Consider the following 17,987-nt stretch of genomic DNA (forward strand, 5'->3'; position numbering starts at 1 on the left):
ACAAGCTCCTGGCCCAATCCAGTATCACTAAAATGGTTTGGGCCTGATCATTTCTGATCTTCTTGAGAGGCAACAGCATGAGGTCATGCAGGTGTCCTGAGCGCCATTCTAGGTGGAATGAGTTTAAGAGAAACACCCCTTTGGAAGCCCACGGCGCTGACACTGCACACTGTTGGCAGTAGCGAAAAGATTGAGACTAGGCGATCTCCATTGATGTAAAACACCCTGTACCATCTGTGCGTAACTGCCATTCGTTTTCCACTAAGCATCTGCAGCACAGTTTGTCCGCTCTGCCATTTAAGAGATTCTGCCATCAGAAAAGTTACCTGGTGCTCCAGTCACTTACTGAGGTTTATAGCCTTCTTTGGCCTGCTTGTTTCAGTACCACACAATGGGGGTGGCATCCAAGAGCACCTGCACCAGCCTTCCTCCGATGTTGGAAAGGAGAGGTCTTGATCGCCAAACAAATCACCTTCAACAAATAGAGGTTGACCAGATTGCCCCCCACAAAGCAGAAGCAGTGCATACATTACACTCGAATCTGGCTGTGGTAAGGTGAGGGATCTATAGTGACCCAATTGCAGTCCAGCAGCCACCACTGCAGGCCTTTTGCTGGCTTCTCTGAAACCAGGAAACAATCTGATGGATTCCCCTGGAGCTATGCACAATGGACCTATGGGATCCCCTGCCGAGCCTACATATGACATTTGGTGGGTTTCAAAAGCAGGATGCAAGAGACAATCAATCCAAGCAGCCTCAGTTATCCACACAGAAATTCAGGACTGAGGATGAAACATCGGTACCCTAGCCCAGTAGTCCTTAACCTGGACTGCTGTGGATCCCAACTTCATAATTTCTGGAATCCGGGGAGCCCCACTGAATCATTATTGGATTATAGAAACTCCCACTGAATCATTACTGGAATCAATGCCTAAGCAATCTTGATGACAAACCACAAAAATATGGAAACACATTCTACCCATTACACCAACGATGAAATATTTTATTTAATTCCCAAACATAAAAAAAAATCTACATTTCGATGGGAAGGTTGAAGCTTTTCCAAATTCAACGGAGGTCATCCATCTTCCATACTATATTCTGTTTGATGCACTTGTACTGCTCACACGAACCAGTATGAGGAGGGCATCTTAATTTTTTGCCCGCCTCCCCAGGCAGCCGTCGCAGGTCCTGGAGTTTTGTTCAGATCCCAGGCACCTGTATGCAACAGTTGCTATGAGGCTTGAACACTTTCGTTATTGGAGGAGACATCCCTTGCACACTTAAAATGTGGAAACAATATGTAGGTAAAAAACTTGTCAATAGCTCCAGATTAGTGTTTGAAGGTGCAGAGAGAAAGGCACCAACAGCACTGCGCATCGGAGGAGCTTATAAAGCATTCTGCGGATCACTTTTGGAGTGGAACAAAGTCTGTGCAGCTCCACCCCACCTACCGGACTCAGTCTGATGCCTGAGACATAACATTCACAAGGTGAAGAATCTGCGTTTACAAGCATCCATCTGAAATAGCTACTACATTCTGCGTGGACGCTGAAGTATTGAACTGAGAAATAAAGCAGGGCCTGACAAACATGAATTTTTAAAAATCGAAACTTTTAGTTACCACTCATTGCGCGATCTGAACTATTCTAAAAGGTTCAACATTCTGCAAACACACCTGAAACCTAATAATTAGTACAATCTTAACTTACAAATAAATGTTGTCAAAGGTGCCATCCTTTTCACAGATGTTTAAGACATGATTCAACATTTTTGTTCCTGCAAGAAATAAGATCAGAAAAAAAATGTCATACTACTTCTTGGGTGAACATCTGCATCAGTCACCTGAAGCAAACATATCAAACATTCATCAGCTCTATTTGCAGACCAGAAGAGAGAAACTAGAATTGGTCCCCGATCTAAGAACCTCACACGCATCGATTACCAAAACCAATCTCTTATAAGGGACTTTGACGTACTTCAGTAATGACTGAAATGGAGGCTATTCCAAGGTGAACAGAAAAATGATAAGCACATAAGGTAATAGGAAATGCAAAATCCTGCTTATGAAATATATAAGAGGCTGCAAAATCCTGCTTATGAATTATATAAGAGGCTGCTTAATCAGTTCAAGCTAATTTGTCTTGGTATACTAACCCAGCAGTTAATGCACTCAAAAATCAGGACATGTAAGCACAATACTACATAACATTGAACATTCCAAAGTAAATACATTTTAAGAACCTTAAAAGAAAATAGCAAAGGACTGTTTGTAATTACTCCAGACAAGTTTTTTTTTTTTTTTTTTTTAGAAAGTGTTCACATTAAAAACCCACCCCATCATCCGTCCTATGCCAGCCTGATATAAACATGAAAGGAGCGCAACAGAGGAAAACGTTGCAAAGAATAAATAAAAACAGCGTTAGACCAGAACAACACAAAACTATTAATGCAAGAGTCTGGGGGAGAAAGGTTTATAGCAATTGCCAATTATATAACAGAGCTAGAGGCAGTGAAAAATTACTGTAGCAAACATTCTAAAGGTTTCTCATTGGAACATAAATACTGAATATTCTCTATTATAAAGCTCTTTAGCAAAGAATCTTTATCAAAATATACTTTCAATTACACTGTTGGTAACTCAATTTAACTGATTTCATCTTGAGTTAGATATCAAACAGGTGGCTGTTTCAGCATTTCACGATTTCTCCTTAAATTGCAAAAGAAATTAAGAAAATGTAGCAGTAAAGTCAACAGCTATCAAAAGTTGAAATGGAACAATGCTTTTCTGCAGGCTCCCGCAGCTGCACTCACTGTCCTATGACAATAAGCTGAGGCAGTTCTGTGACTAAGCTCTCAACTCACGAGAACGAGAAGTGTGGCTCACTGGTTAGAGCAGGCAGACCCTGAAGCAGAGGTCAGACCCGGGACCAGGGTTCAATTCCCGACGCGGCAGGGTCTTGAGCTCAAATGTCCACGGACTCGATAATTCTCGCTTCGGTGCCTGACCTAATCATGGGTTCACACTCTGCAACTCTGGGCATTAAGCTTGCTTAATCTCCACAACGGCCCCCGCGGCGGGATGCCTGGCTTTCACCTTGGGGATGCCCTGTAGGGGCTATCTCACAGGGAAAAGCCAGGACAGGTTCCCAAGGCAAGCGCTAAGAGACCCCTGGGTGATAAGCGCTACATAAATCCAATATACAATACAATACAATTTGCACTTTGTCACGAGTCATTTTTGGGTTTCGCCTGCCGAAGGCTTCGCTCTGCGCAGCTTTTCGGCGCAGGCGAAATCCATTGATTACAATAAGGACTTCAGGAACGTCCCCCGGCTCCCATTGGTTAGCTCCATAAATGGAGGCTAGTCATTGGGTGCCGGATCTGTCCGTCAAGGCCGGACCAGATTCGGGGGCGTTCCCAAGAAATTTTCTCTTTTGGCCACGTCATGCAGCGGTGGGCGGGGCTTTTTTTTGGGCTCGTCGAGGTTTGTTTGGGCCATTTGGCGGCCGACTGCCGGCCGAGGAAGTCCAGGTGAGTGGTTCCTTTCCTGTCCCCCCTCCCGCTGTCCGTTCCTTTCCCGCCCCCCCCCTCCCGCTGTCCGTGTCTTTCCATAGCGAGGCAAGCGCGTCATCGCCCAACATAGGTGCAATAATTCCCTCTATAACTAAAGAGGTGCTGCATTTTCCTACGAACGCTTGCTAATCATTGCTTCTTTTCAATCATAAAAAAAAAAATTCACTTGATTTCCCGCTGTAACGTTTTCCTTGGCACGTACGATGGATGCTGTAGGCTTTCGTTGTTTTTCGTGAAACCGATATGGGTTTTTAGTTGAACCACCCAGTGCGCTGCGATTGGTTATCCCGGCGACGCGTCATAGCGAGGACGCGCTGTGGTTGGCTGCCGTCGGGAAGACCAGCGCGGTAATATGCAAATTAAGTGCTGGGTGCGAGGCTCCTTTTCGGAGAGCACTGTGATCAACAAAGATGTCAGAGAGCTCTGCATGTGTGACTAAGTACTTTAATGCGGTGATCCTGGGCAAATCACTCCTTTCCCCTCTTTTCTTATTGACAAAAGCCGACAGTGCTTAGAAATCTGGCAGGCTGTATGAAGAACTATGTAAAACATACGGGAGAGATCACTCCGTTCAGGCTGGAGGAGCTGTAGGTAGCTGAAGTGTGTTATAATTATCTGATAGTGCCTTCTATCGATAGTAAGGCTTCGAATCGCTTTCTTAGCGTGATCGCCGTTTTTATGCTATTAACGGATTCAATGAAAACTATGCTGCACCGGCCTATCTATAAAGCTGTAGGGTGTTGTTTAAGGGAATGGCGGGGTGTAAAAGCAGAAAACGCATTATTTTAGTGATTTCATTTAGAGTTGTGCTATGGTGCAAAGTGCTCACTCAATCACACTCTCACTCACTTATTCACTCGCATACTCACACACACACACACACACTCACTCACTCACACACACACACTCACTCACACACAATCACTCACTCCTGCCAGCCCTCCAATCGTAAGGTAATAAGGCGCCAGGGTGCTTGGAGTAGTCCAACAGTGGTAATGGGATCAGGGGAAGTGACAATTCCCCCAAAGAGTGGGTCACTCTGGGGAGTGGGCTCAGGAGAGACCCCCATGCCGTGGGCTTCCAGTTTGTCAAGCTTCGCGCCCGGGCTGTGTGGGGGAGGCTCTGTGTGGGGGAGGCTCTGTGTGTGTGTGGGGGAGGCTCTGTGTGTGTGTGGGGGAGGCTCTGTGTGTGTGTGTGTGTGTGTGTTGGTGGGGCTCTGTGGGGGGGCTCTCTGTGGGTGTGTGTGTTTAGCATTTGCGAGAGATTATGCTATTGGTATTGTAAATAACAATGCCATTTATTTATCTGTTTTCAAAACCAACACATAAATAAAAATAGTCATTTACAATGCCAATAGCTCTAACTTTTGTAAAGGCGAAACCGTTGCATTGTAAATGCTTGTTCAACACTTGTCAATCAATATCTATTGTGTCTAGAGACCATACATGTCATTTTATTTACTGTTTTTGCTCATTTCTATGCCTCCACTATCTGTGGAGAACTAGCTACTTACTTTAGGTAATACCTTATCTGAAAGACTGAGAATCCTTACCCAAGACTATTCCCCAGGCGTCAGACTAGATCTGGAAACTTTTTCTGAGCAGTCCCCTGGCGCGCTGGTAGATGCCATAATTTTGCTTAGCCTGTTGGCTGCCCAAGCAGTTACGTGCACTGTGCCTATATAGGCACCACCCCAACGCGTTGACCTCCGTTTCAGGAGCATTTTATTTTTTTACATCAAAAGCACTGAGCCATACTGAGGTATTGAACCAGTCTTCAAGTGAGGTCCTCAAGGACCTCTTGCAAAAATACAACAGAGGGACCCTGAAAACCTAAGACCATAGGCACGGGGAGCATCCCTCCAGGGAAGAAATACTTATATAAACATGAAAGGGAGCTTCCCCAAGGAGAAGGAATAAATCACTAAATGTTTGCCAGAAACACCCACAGAACAGCTAAGTTATTTAAAAAAATTTATTTTCAATAGATAATTTTTAATAAAATCATTTAGTCCATAATTGAAAAAGGTCAGCTTCTTAATGTATAAAAGTACATTGGATTATAGAATCATGAAGAGACTTCAGCCCAAGTGCAAATACGACAGTAAAAACATGACACCGTTCATTCATTCTATCATTCATATACATTCTCTCTATCAAACAAACCATATATACACACACACTTGGAAAACACATCAAAAACAACATACAGTGGAAAAAAGCGCTGACGCGCATTTCGGAAAATTATTGAAGAGAATCCTTCATCAGGGCGCAAGTATTTTCTCGATGGATCTGGGCAGTGTAGTGCGATCCAAATTTAATAGCACACCATTAGTGTAAGAATCAATAAATAATTTCAATCTTGGGCTGACAAAGCATATCTTTAGGTTAATTGAGACTGACCAAGATTTGGAAATCACTTCTGGTCAAGAAATAGCTTCAGTTGGTGGTAGTCAGTAAACAGAGATGCTAAGATCTGTAAGGGATGAGGTTTGTAGCTTCCAGTACTATCCCAGCATAGTCCTGATCAAACAAATATCGATGCACCGAACTGGGGGGGGTGGGGGGGTGGGGCAGTATTCTGCACCTGTGATATGTGGAGGTGTGGATCCAAAAAGATCGGGTCCCGCAGTCTAATGAATGAAGACAGAAGGGTAAGCCGTCTGGTAAAGTAAATGTAGTAACGTCCTGATCGCGTGGGACAAGCAACGCGATGTGGACGAAAATAATACTTCGTCAGCGGTTCCTCGTTGCCAATCATGCACTGTCCTTATCGGTCAGCGACCACCCGGGTTACAGCGATCTCGCAGCCGGCAGCTTCAACGTACGCCCATGCTCGAAATGGAAACTGTGTTTCTGGCAAAATTTGTGATTTTTTCCTTCTCCTTGGGGAAGCTCCCTTTCATGTTTATGTAAGTACCTCAAGGACCTCTTAACATGGAAATCACAGTTCGCAGACCAGTGAGGATTAGTAAGAAAGCTGCGACTAGATAAGTCTCTACCACATAAGACGTCAAAGGTAAGTAACTTGTTCATTTGATAAAGACTTCTAGCTGCAGATTCCTTTCCTTACAATAGATGCCAAATCAATGTCTCCTCCGAGGTGGATCTGCCGACTGTTTATACTAAAGTCCTGGAGGACCGCGCAAGCGAAATGCCCATCATGCTGGAACAGACTGTCTAGATAGTAGTGTTTAGCAAATGTGAACATCAATGCCCACATAGCTGCCTGACAGATGTTAAGGACTAGAACTCTGCAACTAAAGCAGTGGTCACAGCCAGGAGAATATATCTAACCAAGGAATCCGCGAGGCATTGCCAGTGGAGTTTGTCCACTCTGGTGTTTAGAGTTCTTGCCAAATGGTGCACAACCACGAAGAGGTCCTGAAGTTCCAGCCAAGTCCAGAGGCACAGAGCTTCCTTTGTTTTAGTACCACATGGTGGTGTTGTACATGAACACCTGAACCAGCCTGCCCTTCATAAACAGAAGGAAGGGTTTCAATGCCACGAGTATCATGCTCAATTCCAACATGCTCATGTGGAGTGGAGCTGAGCCTCCACTGAAGAACAGAGTCCTCATCTCTACCGCCCCTAAATAGCTGCCCCAACCCAGGAGTGACATCTGTGACCACGGAGTTCTGAGTGGGGTATGTCAAGATGTCTGCCGATGGTCAATTGCAGTTAATTAGCCGTGGCTGCTGGTCTTCTACAGTTCCCAGTGTTGTCTGGACCAGGTCTGAGAGATTCCCCTGATGGGGAATCAACTGGGTCTTCAGGTCCCACTGCAAAGCCCGAATATTCCAACAAGCATGGTTCACCAGCAAGATGCATGAAGAGGCCCAGCAGTCAGTCTCACCGAAATCCAGGATAGAGACCGAAACATCAGTGGTATAGCCAGAATATTGCGGACTCGCCGCACCGGAGGATAGGCAAAGAACTGCTGTCCAGAATGGCTCACATGAAAGGGAGCGTCCGCAAGGGAGTAAAGTGTGACTTCGGCACACTGATCGAGAACTCCCGCGATTATAGGTGGTCCGCTGTAGTATGGAAGCAGGAGATGACTGCCTGGAACGAGCCCTCTTTCAACAGCCAGTCGTCAAGGTACGGGGAAGACTGGAATCCCCAACCTTCTCAGAAGAGCTGCGACTACCACTATCCCTTTCGTGAACACCAGAGGGGTGATGGTAAAGCTGAACGGGAGAACAGTGAACTGAAATTGCTCGTGACCCACCATGAATCATAGGTAATGCCTGTGGGCTGACAAGTTGGGAATATGCATCCAGCAAGTCCAATACTACCATCCAGTCTCAAAAATCTAGGGCAGACAGACCCTGAGCCAGAGTGAGCTTTTTGAATTTTTCACAAGGTAGTTGAGAGGGTAAATCTAAGGCAATGCGGTGTATATATATATATCATGTGGTTGTGTGACCGCAGAGCGTGCGAGGGGAGGGGGGGGGGGGCGCCGCAGAGCGCGCGCCGCACAGCGCAAGGGGGGGGGGCGCGCTGCAGAGCGCGCAAGGGGGGGGGGCGCGCTGCAGAGCGCGCAAGGGGGTGGGGGCGCACCGCAGAGAGCACGAGGGCGCACCGCAGAGCGCGCAAGGGGGTAGGGCGCCGCAGAGCGCGTGAGGGTGCACCGCAGAGCGCGCGAGGGGGGTAGGGCTCCGCAGAGCGCGCGAGGGGGGTAGGGCGCCGCAGAGCGCGCGAGGGCGCACCGCAGAGCGCGCAAGGGGGGGCGCGCCGCAGAGCGCCGCGCCGCACAGCGCAAGTGGGGGCGCACCACAGAGCGCGCAAGGGGGTGGGGGCGCGCCGCAGAGCGCGCAAGGGGGTGGGGGCGCGCCGCAGAGCGCGCAAGGGGGTGGGGGCGCGCCGCAGAGCGCGCAAGGGGGTGGGGGCGCGCCGCAGAGCGCGCAAGGGGGAAGGCGCACAGCAGAGAGCGCGAGGGCGCACCGCAGAGCACGCGAGTGGGTAGGGCGCCGCAGAGCACGCGAGGGGGAAGGTGCACCGCAGAGCGCGCGAGGGGGGTAGGGCACCGCAGAGCGCGCGAGGGCACACCGCAGAGCGCGCGAGGGCGCTGCAGAGCACGCGAGGGGGGGGGGCGCAGAGCACTCGATGGGGAGGGCGCCAGAGAGGGCGCCAGAGAGGGCGCGAGGGGGGGGGTGGGGCGCAAGAGAGGGCGCGAGAGGGGGTGGGGCGCCAGAGAGCGCGCGAGGGGGGGTGGGGCGCCAGAGAGCGTGCGAGGGGGCGTGGGGCGCCGGAGAGCACGCGAGAGGGGGGGGCGCAGAGCACTCGAGAGGGGGTGGGGCGCCGCAGAGCGCGCGAGGGGGGTGGGGTGCCGCAGAGCGCTCGAGAGGGGGTGGGGCGCCGGAGAGCGCGCGAGGGGGGGGGTGGGGCGCCAGAGAGCGCGCGAGGGGGGGGGTGGGGCGCCAGAGAGCGCGCGAGGGGGGGGGTGGGGCGCCAGAGAGCGCGCGAGGGGGGTGGGGCACCGGAGAGCGCGCAAGGGGGGTGGGGCACCGGAGAGCGCGCAAGGGGGGTGGGGCACCGGAGAGCGCGCAAGGGGGGTGGGGCACCGGAGAGCGCGCGAGGGGGGTGGGGCACCGGAGAGCGCGCGAGGGGGGTGGGGCACCGGAGAGCGCGCGAGGGGGGGGGGGCACCGGAGAGCGCGCGAGGGGGGGGCACCGGAGAGCGCGCGAGGGGGGGGGGGGCACCGGAGAGCGCGCGAGGGGGGGGGGCACCGGAGAGCGCGCGAGGGGGGGGGGCACCGGAGAGCGCGCGAGGGGGGGGGGCACCGGAGAGCGCGCGAGGGGGGGGGGGGGCCGGAGAGCGCGCGAGGGGGGGGGGGCGCCGCAGAGAGCTCGAGGGGGGACACCCTGCTCTACCTCTTGGTGCAGGTCGATTGTAAGCTGCTGATGGGGGTTGGTGTTGGGAGTACTGTGGACCAAACGGTTGTAAAGATGGGTATGCAGGATAGCGATTTGGCTGATAACCCCCCCTGAAGGATGGAAGGCCTCTTTCTCGGGTGCTCCTGTACTGAAGCATCCTCAGCGACTTAGCTGTGTCTGTAGCTCTTTTGATAGCTTGTAAAGCCTCATCCAATTGCTTGCCAAAAAGGGCTTCCTATCGCTAGTAGCCCGTTTTGAACCCCAGGCCTGAATGAAATAGTATTCAGACAACCTTGGCGATGTAACAGCAGCACCTACAAGTTGTCCAAATGCCATTGTGGGAACATCCACAGCACAGTCAATAGTCTTTGATGAAGGGCATTTTCCTTCCTGGAGAATCTTCTTAGCCTCCACTTTTCTGTCCTCCTGCAGCTGAATCTGATAGGGTGCGATATAGGACCACATTTAGCGGTCATACCGACCAAGAATAGCAATTATTTGCTGCCCTAACTGTCAAACATTGACATGGACAAACATCTTTTTCTTATGTTATCATGGCGCCTCCTTTGTCCGGAGGCTCTGATATAGGTGCAGATTGTTTTTGATCTACGCTTTATCCTGCCTTGAAGAAAACGGAATCAGCCTTTAGGTGACCACTCAAGCAAGCAGGAGCTTCTTCTGCAGCTTTGTACTTTTTATCCAAGTGGGGAAGGACCACAGTTATTGTGGCTGGAGTCTTCAGGACCTTTAAGCCCTGTTCCCAGATGTAGCTTACAATGAGCATAGCTCTTTCGAAAAGGCTCTTTCAAATCAAAGAAAGCAGTCAGTCTGCATAATGGGCATGGGTAAATCAAATCCCTTTGCTGCTCTTTCAAGCAAGTTGTGGAAACCCCCAAAGTCTTCAGGTGGGGAATCCACTGAAGTTGGAAAAGGAGACAATTGCATGGGAATGAGATAATCATCCCATTCTTGGTAGGGGTCACAGAGCTCATCCTCTTCTCTGAGATCAGAAGTTGCCAGATTGTGAAGAGAAGGTTGTGGTTTATAACAGACTAAGGTAGGCAACAATAGTGGTGTTTGTTGCAGAGTAGCTGATGGTATAGGTAGAGAATATGCTAGTGGAGAGACTGGCGTTGCAATAGTAGGCAGTAGGAAAGTGCCCCTTTTTGCATTGATACCGCCTAACTTTTTGCCAGATACCGGTTGCCAACTAGACTGTGTGCTAAGATCTTGCTAACCAGGCACCAGCACCTGTGCACTTTCCCAAAACTGTACTTTTGTACCCACAATTGGCACACCTCTGGGCCACATGCAAGTCCCTTGTAAAAAGGTACCCCTGGTACCAACTGCATTGTGACCAGAGAAGGCTGCAGCATGTATTGTGCCACCCTCAGAGGCCACTCGCCTTAACATCCCAACCCTGCTATTGCAAGCTGCGTGTTTTGGTGCAGATCAAACTGAAGTCTCAGCGTGCCATGCCTACCAACACGGTCAGTGGCGTGGGTAAGCAGGCCTTACGTCCAGGGTGCTCCATACCCAGGTGAGGGCATAGCATCAGGAGCAATATGCCACTACAGTGTCTGTGCCAATGAAGTAAAGCCATTTTGAGTGCATGGGCTGTAAATTGGTCAACACAAATTCCACAGCTCCATGATGGCTTTACTTAAGTTTGGTATCAAACGTCCCAGCACATTTAACCCACACTGATGCCAACGTGGGATTTACTGAAAATGCACACGGAGGGCATCTTAGACATGCCCCCTGAAAAACAACCCTAGTGTGGTTCCTGACTGGCTCCCAGTCATCTGCCGCCACCAGACAGGTTTCTGGACCCCTGGGTCGAAAGCCTCCACCCTCTGGGCCTGGAAACGAAGCACATCCTGGGCAGAGAGGTCATGCTACTGCCCCAGGATGGGCAGGGTCCTCGAAGAGGGAGCTTTAAAAGCCTGCCGCCTTTGTTAGCTTCCAACAGCCATTTGCTGCTATCAACTGGCTCCCACCAATTCTGGCCCCTATTTTGAGTGTGAGAACTGGTGGGGAAATTTGGCCAGGAAGGGAGGCGTGCTCACCTTTACCAACCCCACCCCTCAGGTGGGGTAGGCCCTGTGAAGGCCACCTCTCAGTTGGCACAACCTTTGAGATGGGGGACCCCTCCAATCAGGAAGAGGCCTATGCCCACCTACCACTGGAGGGTGGGATACTAGGGTGTATAGACACCCAAGGGAAAGGACCCAATTATCCCAAAGGGCACACCCCGGCAACGTCCCAAAATCTAGTATTTAGGGCGACCCGGAACCTTGCATCTTCAGATTCTTTGTGATGAGAAGGACCGGAGAGCTGTGCTGCAGAAGTGAACAACTATAACTGTGTTGGCCTCATACTTACCGGCCTGTCTCCTGTTCCGAACACCCTGCAAGTTGAAACCGATGTATCCTGCAGCCAGCAGCCTCCAAGAACCACGGGGAACAGCCCTGCCTTCCAAAAGAACTTTGATCACCCAGATTTTTCCAACACCAACCCAGGCCAGGACTCCAGATCGAGCTGGATCTGCAAGTCCTCACTACCAGAAGCCCATGGCCAGTGTTTGAGTGGTCCAACATCCCAGTGAGGTCCCCGGGCGTTCCTGACCTGTGTTCCAGCATTGGACGCCTTCCACAGACTTTCTCCTGGATGGCTGCGAATCCCCCAAACATGACCAGAACAAGTGAGAAGAACTAGACACCCCGACCCCCTGAAAACCTTATCCCAAAAAGATTACTTGGCTGTAAACCTCTCTTCGTTTTTTCTACAGGATTGTATGGTGGATTTTCTCTGAAAAATCTCCGGTGTTGAACTGTCTTGTACAGGAACAAAAGTAACTTAGTGCCTTTAAAAGAGGTAACCTGTTTACGGATGACCTGTGATGCTTAAACTGTTAGGAGTTTGTTTCAAGCCAAACTAAAAAAAAGTAACTGCAAAGTAATCTGAAAGTAATTTCAACAGTTTTGAACCGATTACAAACCATTTTCTCAATTGCAAAAGTAATCAGAATGTTTCTGCAAAACCAGTGCTCAATGTTTTTTGAAAAGTAACATTGTATCAAAAGTACAACTTACCTGCTACCAAGTAAGTCTTGGTTCTAGAAATAAAAACAAAATAACGTTTCATACAAACAACTGGTCTAGGTTGTCTAAGTGTGTGGCATAATTTCTTGCCGGAGTGTGTACAACCAATGCTTAATACTACCCTCTGATAAGCCAGACTATTAAACCACACTACCACAAAATAGAATAAGGCATTATCTGTACGCACTATACCTTACTTTGGTATAATATATACAGAGCCAACTTCCCTATAATCAGAAAGCATAAATTCTAAAATCTTTAACAAGTGAGATAGTCAGGCATACCATATCCTCCTTATACTGTGCATGGTGTTGCTCCTGAAGAGCATGAGAACCTTGGCTCTCATATTCTTCATTGTAATCTTCCTCTTGGCACTTGACGTGTAATTCTGAAGGACTGTGAGCATACCCAAAAGCACTCCCCCCCTCAGAATCTTCCTCCTCTAAGAGCTGGGATGGAAGCAATGTTGACACCTTGCTGGGAGAATGTGCTCAGGGGTCAAATGCCTTTTTGGTCCTGTTTTTGCAGTTTTTCTATCGTCAACTGGGCAGTCAACTGAGTTGTTGGGGTCGTGGACGGGGATGTAATTAACTACGGCAAAAACCCTGGTGTGCGTTGATGGATGAGACTAAGTTGTTGTGGTGGAAGTGGACGATTTCAGCTGAAGTGCCATCTTCGAAGAACGGTAATTGAGCGTCAACGGGTTAGAAAGATGGGTCGTCAAGGAAGCAGAGAATGTGGATATAGGATCACAGGCAGTTGCCATCGATGACGACGGTATGGATTTCTTCGTCAACTTTGTTTAATCAGCGGTTTGTCAGCAGGTGGAGCTGAAGGTTTCTTGAAGGCAAGGCACACCTGAAGGGGCGGTGTAAGCGGCTCAGACCTAGTTTTTTTCTGGTCTTTTAGAGGAAGTATACCTTTTGGTCTTCTCCTTTAGCTGTTTTTGAGGAGATTTAGAAGGGCTGTACCTGCAAGACCACTGGGTGGTCTTTTTTTAAGGCTTTTACAGTTGTTCAAGAGAAGAGAGAACAGGGAGAACTCTTCCTCTTATGTGGCCTCTTGGAGGATGTGGGAAAGTGCCCCTTTTTTGACATAGTCATCTCCTAACATTTTGCCAGATACAGGATCGCAACTTCACTGAGTGTGCCCTGGGTCCCTGCCAATCAGGCTCCCAGGTCTGGTGTGACTTCCTAAAACTGTACCTTTGTCTCCACAATTGGCACACCTCTGGTGCACAAGCAAGTCCCTTGTAAAAAGTCCCCCTGGTACTAAAGGCCTTGTGACCAGAGAGGACGTTAGACACTAAATCCCAAACGTGTGGGAAATAGAGGGGGCGGTCAGAGTAGTAGGGAAAGGGTTGGGGTTAGTCTTACTTGCAGATGCCTGCACCACCAAGCTTTTAGAAGAGGGAAGCAGAGATAACAAGCATTTTCAATGCAATAGGTCTCGCATTAGGAAAGTGTGAGCTATTGGTATTATAAATGACAATTTTTTTAAATATGTGTTGGCTTTGAAAATGTATAAATTAATAGCATTGTTATTCACAAAGCCAATAGCTTACACTTTCCTAATGTGAGTCCTATTGGCTATGGCAATGCTTGTTGGTAGCAAGCAAGGACAGTGCTGTTTTGGTGCAGAGTGATGTGGTGGTGGTGCCCCCGAGGGATGTGGTGCCCCAGAGTGAGGTGGTGGTGGTGTCCCCGAGTGAGGTGGTGGTTTATTTATTTATTTTAGAGGTTTTATATAGCGCTGGCTGGACCCAGGGGTATCAGAGCGCTTTAAATTTTTTTGAGACAAGAAGTTCAATCAGACAGGGAACATACATAGCATATATATATATATATATATATATATATATATATATATATATATATCATATAAGTCTCCGCATGACAGATTTCAAAGTGATAAATATGGGAAATAAGCACATCAAAATGAGGAAGAAGTGATAATCAAAAATATAAGTCACAAATTGAAAAGCGATCCGGAAAAATTGCAGAGTCAGGATAGGGAGGTTAGTGGACAGTTAGGATGTTAAGGCAGAGAGAGGGAGGGGCAGACGTGGGTGGGGTTGGAGGGGATGAGGGCTGAGGGTGGACAAGGGAAGCGGGGTGCAAGGAAAAGTGAAGGTGGTAAACAGGGATGGGAAGTGACTAGGAGGAAGGGCGAGTAAGGCTGATAGAGAGGGCGGATGCATCTAGGGTCGGACAGATGTGGCCGGGTGAGAGGAACTGATAGGGATTAGGGTCCCCAGTATTTGAGGAGATGTAGTTTGAGTTCTTTTTTGAAGCTAGAGTAGGAAGGGTTGCAGCGAAGGTCAATTGGAAGGGCATTCCAAATGCAAGGAGCGTTGCCGGAAAAGGATCGTGACTGAGAGGTTATCTTTTTTAGAAGGAAGGGGGGGGGGGGGGATAAGAAGGAGGGTGTTAGTACTTCTCAAGGAACGGGAGCAGCCGGCTTTAGTGTGTTTGTTAGTGAGGTAGGTCGGAGTGTTCTGATGGAGAATTGTGTGTGTAATGCAGGCTGTTTTGTAAGTGGACCTACCTTCAATGGGGAGCCATTTAAGGGTTTTAAAGGCAGGGGAGATGTGGTTGAATCGCTTGCAGTCTGTGGTAAGCCTAGCTGCAAGGTAAAGCACAGATTTAAGAGGTGCTAGGTGGATCTTGGGAATTCCGGTGAGAATGGCATTGCCATAGTCGATGGGAAAGAACAAGGGATTGGACTGCTAGTTTGAAGTCATCAATAGGGATGAAGGGCTTAATTTTCTTAAGGTGGCGGAGAGTAAAGAGGGCACCTTTGGCAGAATTGTTGATGTGTACCTTGAGGGTTAGGGGGTTGTCAAGGGAGATCCCTATAGATTTGACTGAGGAGGACAAAGATAAGGAGCAGTTGAGGGCATTGTGGTCTGGGATCCAATTCTGGATGGGGAGCTGGTTATTTTTAGGGGAAAAAAGAATTTGTTTTTTTAGGGTTGAGTTTCAGGTGGTTAATGTGGAACCAGGCTTGAATCTTGATGAGTGTTGTTGAGGTGAAGGATGTCAGCATGAGTTTTTATCTTCTAATAGAGTTGGGTGTCATCGGTGTAGAGATGGTAGTTGATCCCGGCTTGTTTAAGAATGAGTGTGAGGGGTTTGGTGAAAAGGTTAAAGAGAGGGAGAGAGGATGGATCCTTGTGGAACTCCAAAGAAGAAGGAGGTTATATAGGCAATTTTGGACTTTGATTTGTTGAGAACGGTGTTGTAGGTATGAGACGAACCATTTGTGTGTAGTACCATTCAGGCCGAATCGATCTCTAAGAACATTGAGTAGAGCAGAGTGGTTAACAGTATCAAATGCTGCGGAGAGATCAAGGAGGATCAGAAGGCTAGATTCACCATTGTCAAGTGAGTGGTGGATGTCGTCAACAATGTTTAGCATGGCGGTTTCAGTGCTGCATCCTTTCCTAAAGCCTGATTGGAAGGGGTCTAGTAAGTTAAAGTGTGGTGGTGTCCCAGAGTGATGTGGTGGTGTCCCAGAGTGATGTGGTGGTGTCCCAGAGTGATGTGGCGGTGTCCCAGAGTGATGTGGTGGTGTCCCAGAGTGATGTGGTGGGTGAGGGTATGTGGTGGTCTGAGGGGGTGAGGGTGAGAGGGGTGTGAGGTGGTGAGTGAGGGTGCGTGAGGGTGGGTCATGGTGTGAGGGTGAGTGAGGATGTGTGAGGGTGAAGGTGTGAGGGAGGGTGACGGGGTGAGGGTGATGAGGGTGGGTGAGGGTCCGATGTAAATGGTGGCAGGGCAGACATAAGACAGAGGGAAGAGTCTGCGTGGTGACTGCGTTGGTCACTTTTAGAATCAGGAGGGGCAGTCAGCACAGTCTGCGAGGGATCAACGTGTCTAGAGTGTCGCTAGAGAGATGGCAACACGGCAACAGCATTTGAGGAACAAGGCTACTGTAAACAAGCACGATAGGCTTTCACTTTCGTCAAGAAACAAGCTCTCGGCATTGCTGTGTGGGGGGGCAGGGGAGCGGGAGCGCATTCCTTTGAAGTCTGGGGCGGGGGAGCGGCAGCCTTTGAAGTCTGATGCCGAGGCACAGAAAAATGGTGGTGCGCGATGTGCACGCGAGGGGGAGCAGCAGCCTTTGAAGTCTGATGCAGAGGCATAGACAAATGATGGTGTGTTATGTGGCTGTGCACGCGCATAGATCACATGAACTGTATGCGATCCGCAGCCGTTTTGGTAGACTTTTCTTTTCCGCTTACTATAATCTCGCCGGAGCAATGCGCAAGCGCATTGGCTGAGGCGAGACCTAAAAACGCAGGTCTCCCTGGGATGCGTAGTGGTGTTGTGCAACCGGGAGACCAGAACAAGTTTTAGCCCTTGACCACAAAATAGTATTCTTAAAGACCTGAGGCAAGATTGCCTCAGTCGATGTTTGCCTCGGCTGAAGGTCTTTTGCAGAAACAATGGCCTTACAATCCAAGGTGAGGAGCTGGCGGTCAAGGACTTCAGATGCCCTATGCATCACCATGGTGCAGGAAGCACTCTAGTCAGTGGCAGGACCAGGGGGATGAGAGCAGTGCCAACTCAGGGGAGGCATCAAAGCCACAATGGTTCCTGCAGGGCGTCCTACCAGTTTATCTTGTGATAAGGTTGGCCAATCTCATCAACTGCATCGTAGTCATTGTCCGAATCTGTGCTGAAAAGAGACTGTAATTCATCTTGGTGGGAGCAGATCTATTATTTGTGGGTGTTCCTATCACGGGAACCTATCAGGCATTCAAGCACGAATGCGCATTTATTGATTACATAAATGTGGGAAAAAATACTTTCAACTTCATTTATTCACAAAACCCCTAAATAAATCTGGAAAAATACAGACTGAAATGTAAAAAAATAAAAAAAATACCATAAAACCGGAAGCCCCTATGATAGTTATCCCATTGATCTGGTGGTGGTTGAATTTTAATCCTCAGCCCCTGCATCAGGATCTGTATGAGAAGAGCCCTGTGGTTCAATATTTAAAGGGTCTGAACTTGGTATTAAAAAGGTACTAGTGAAGTTGGTGGAGGCGTAGAAGGAATGGGGTGAAGAGGGCTTGTAGACATGTCCTTTTTCTTTTATGGAATTTTATATACTGTCCTGTGAGTTAGGAATTTTCCGTTTGCAGGATGATGATGGTATCACAGGTGTTGGAATGTGTCCAGTGTCTGGATGAATATAAAAATGTTCTTTTGTTTTGGATCCAGCTTTTCTCGCATGTTTTCCAGAACTGGCTTCGGAGGCTTTTCAGGAGCAGCTTTGTTTCGGCACTGAAATTTTCCATGCGGAGACTTACTTTTCCATTTTGTCCTTCGAAGCCGATGTTTTAGTTGCCGACGATGGCAGTGGTGGCCTGGAAGCCCTTTGTTTAGTGGAAGCGGGTTTTGTGGGCAAAGGAGTTTTGGT

General features: G+C 48.8%; 1 protein-coding gene across 2 annotated transcripts in view; it reads right to left on the reverse strand.

Moving 5' to 3' along the window:
* NAA50 (N-alpha-acetyltransferase 50, NatE catalytic subunit) overlaps window positions 1-17,987 on the reverse strand; it is a 138,667-nt gene that overhangs the window by 50,280 nt on the left and 70,400 nt on the right. For both annotated transcript variants that reach the window (XM_086935579.1, XM_086935580.1), the window contains exon 4: window positions 1,713-1,779. In XM_086935579.1, the coding sequence (XP_086791705.1) occupies window positions 1,713-1,779 (67 nt within the window). The remainder of the gene's footprint in view (window positions 1-1,712; window positions 1,780-17,987) is intronic.

Source organism: Lissotriton vulgaris, chromosome 8 (assembly GCF_964263255.1).
Source record: "Lissotriton vulgaris chromosome 8, aLisVul1.2, whole genome shotgun sequence".
NCBI lineage: Eukaryota > Metazoa > Chordata > Amphibia > Caudata > Salamandridae > Lissotriton > Lissotriton vulgaris.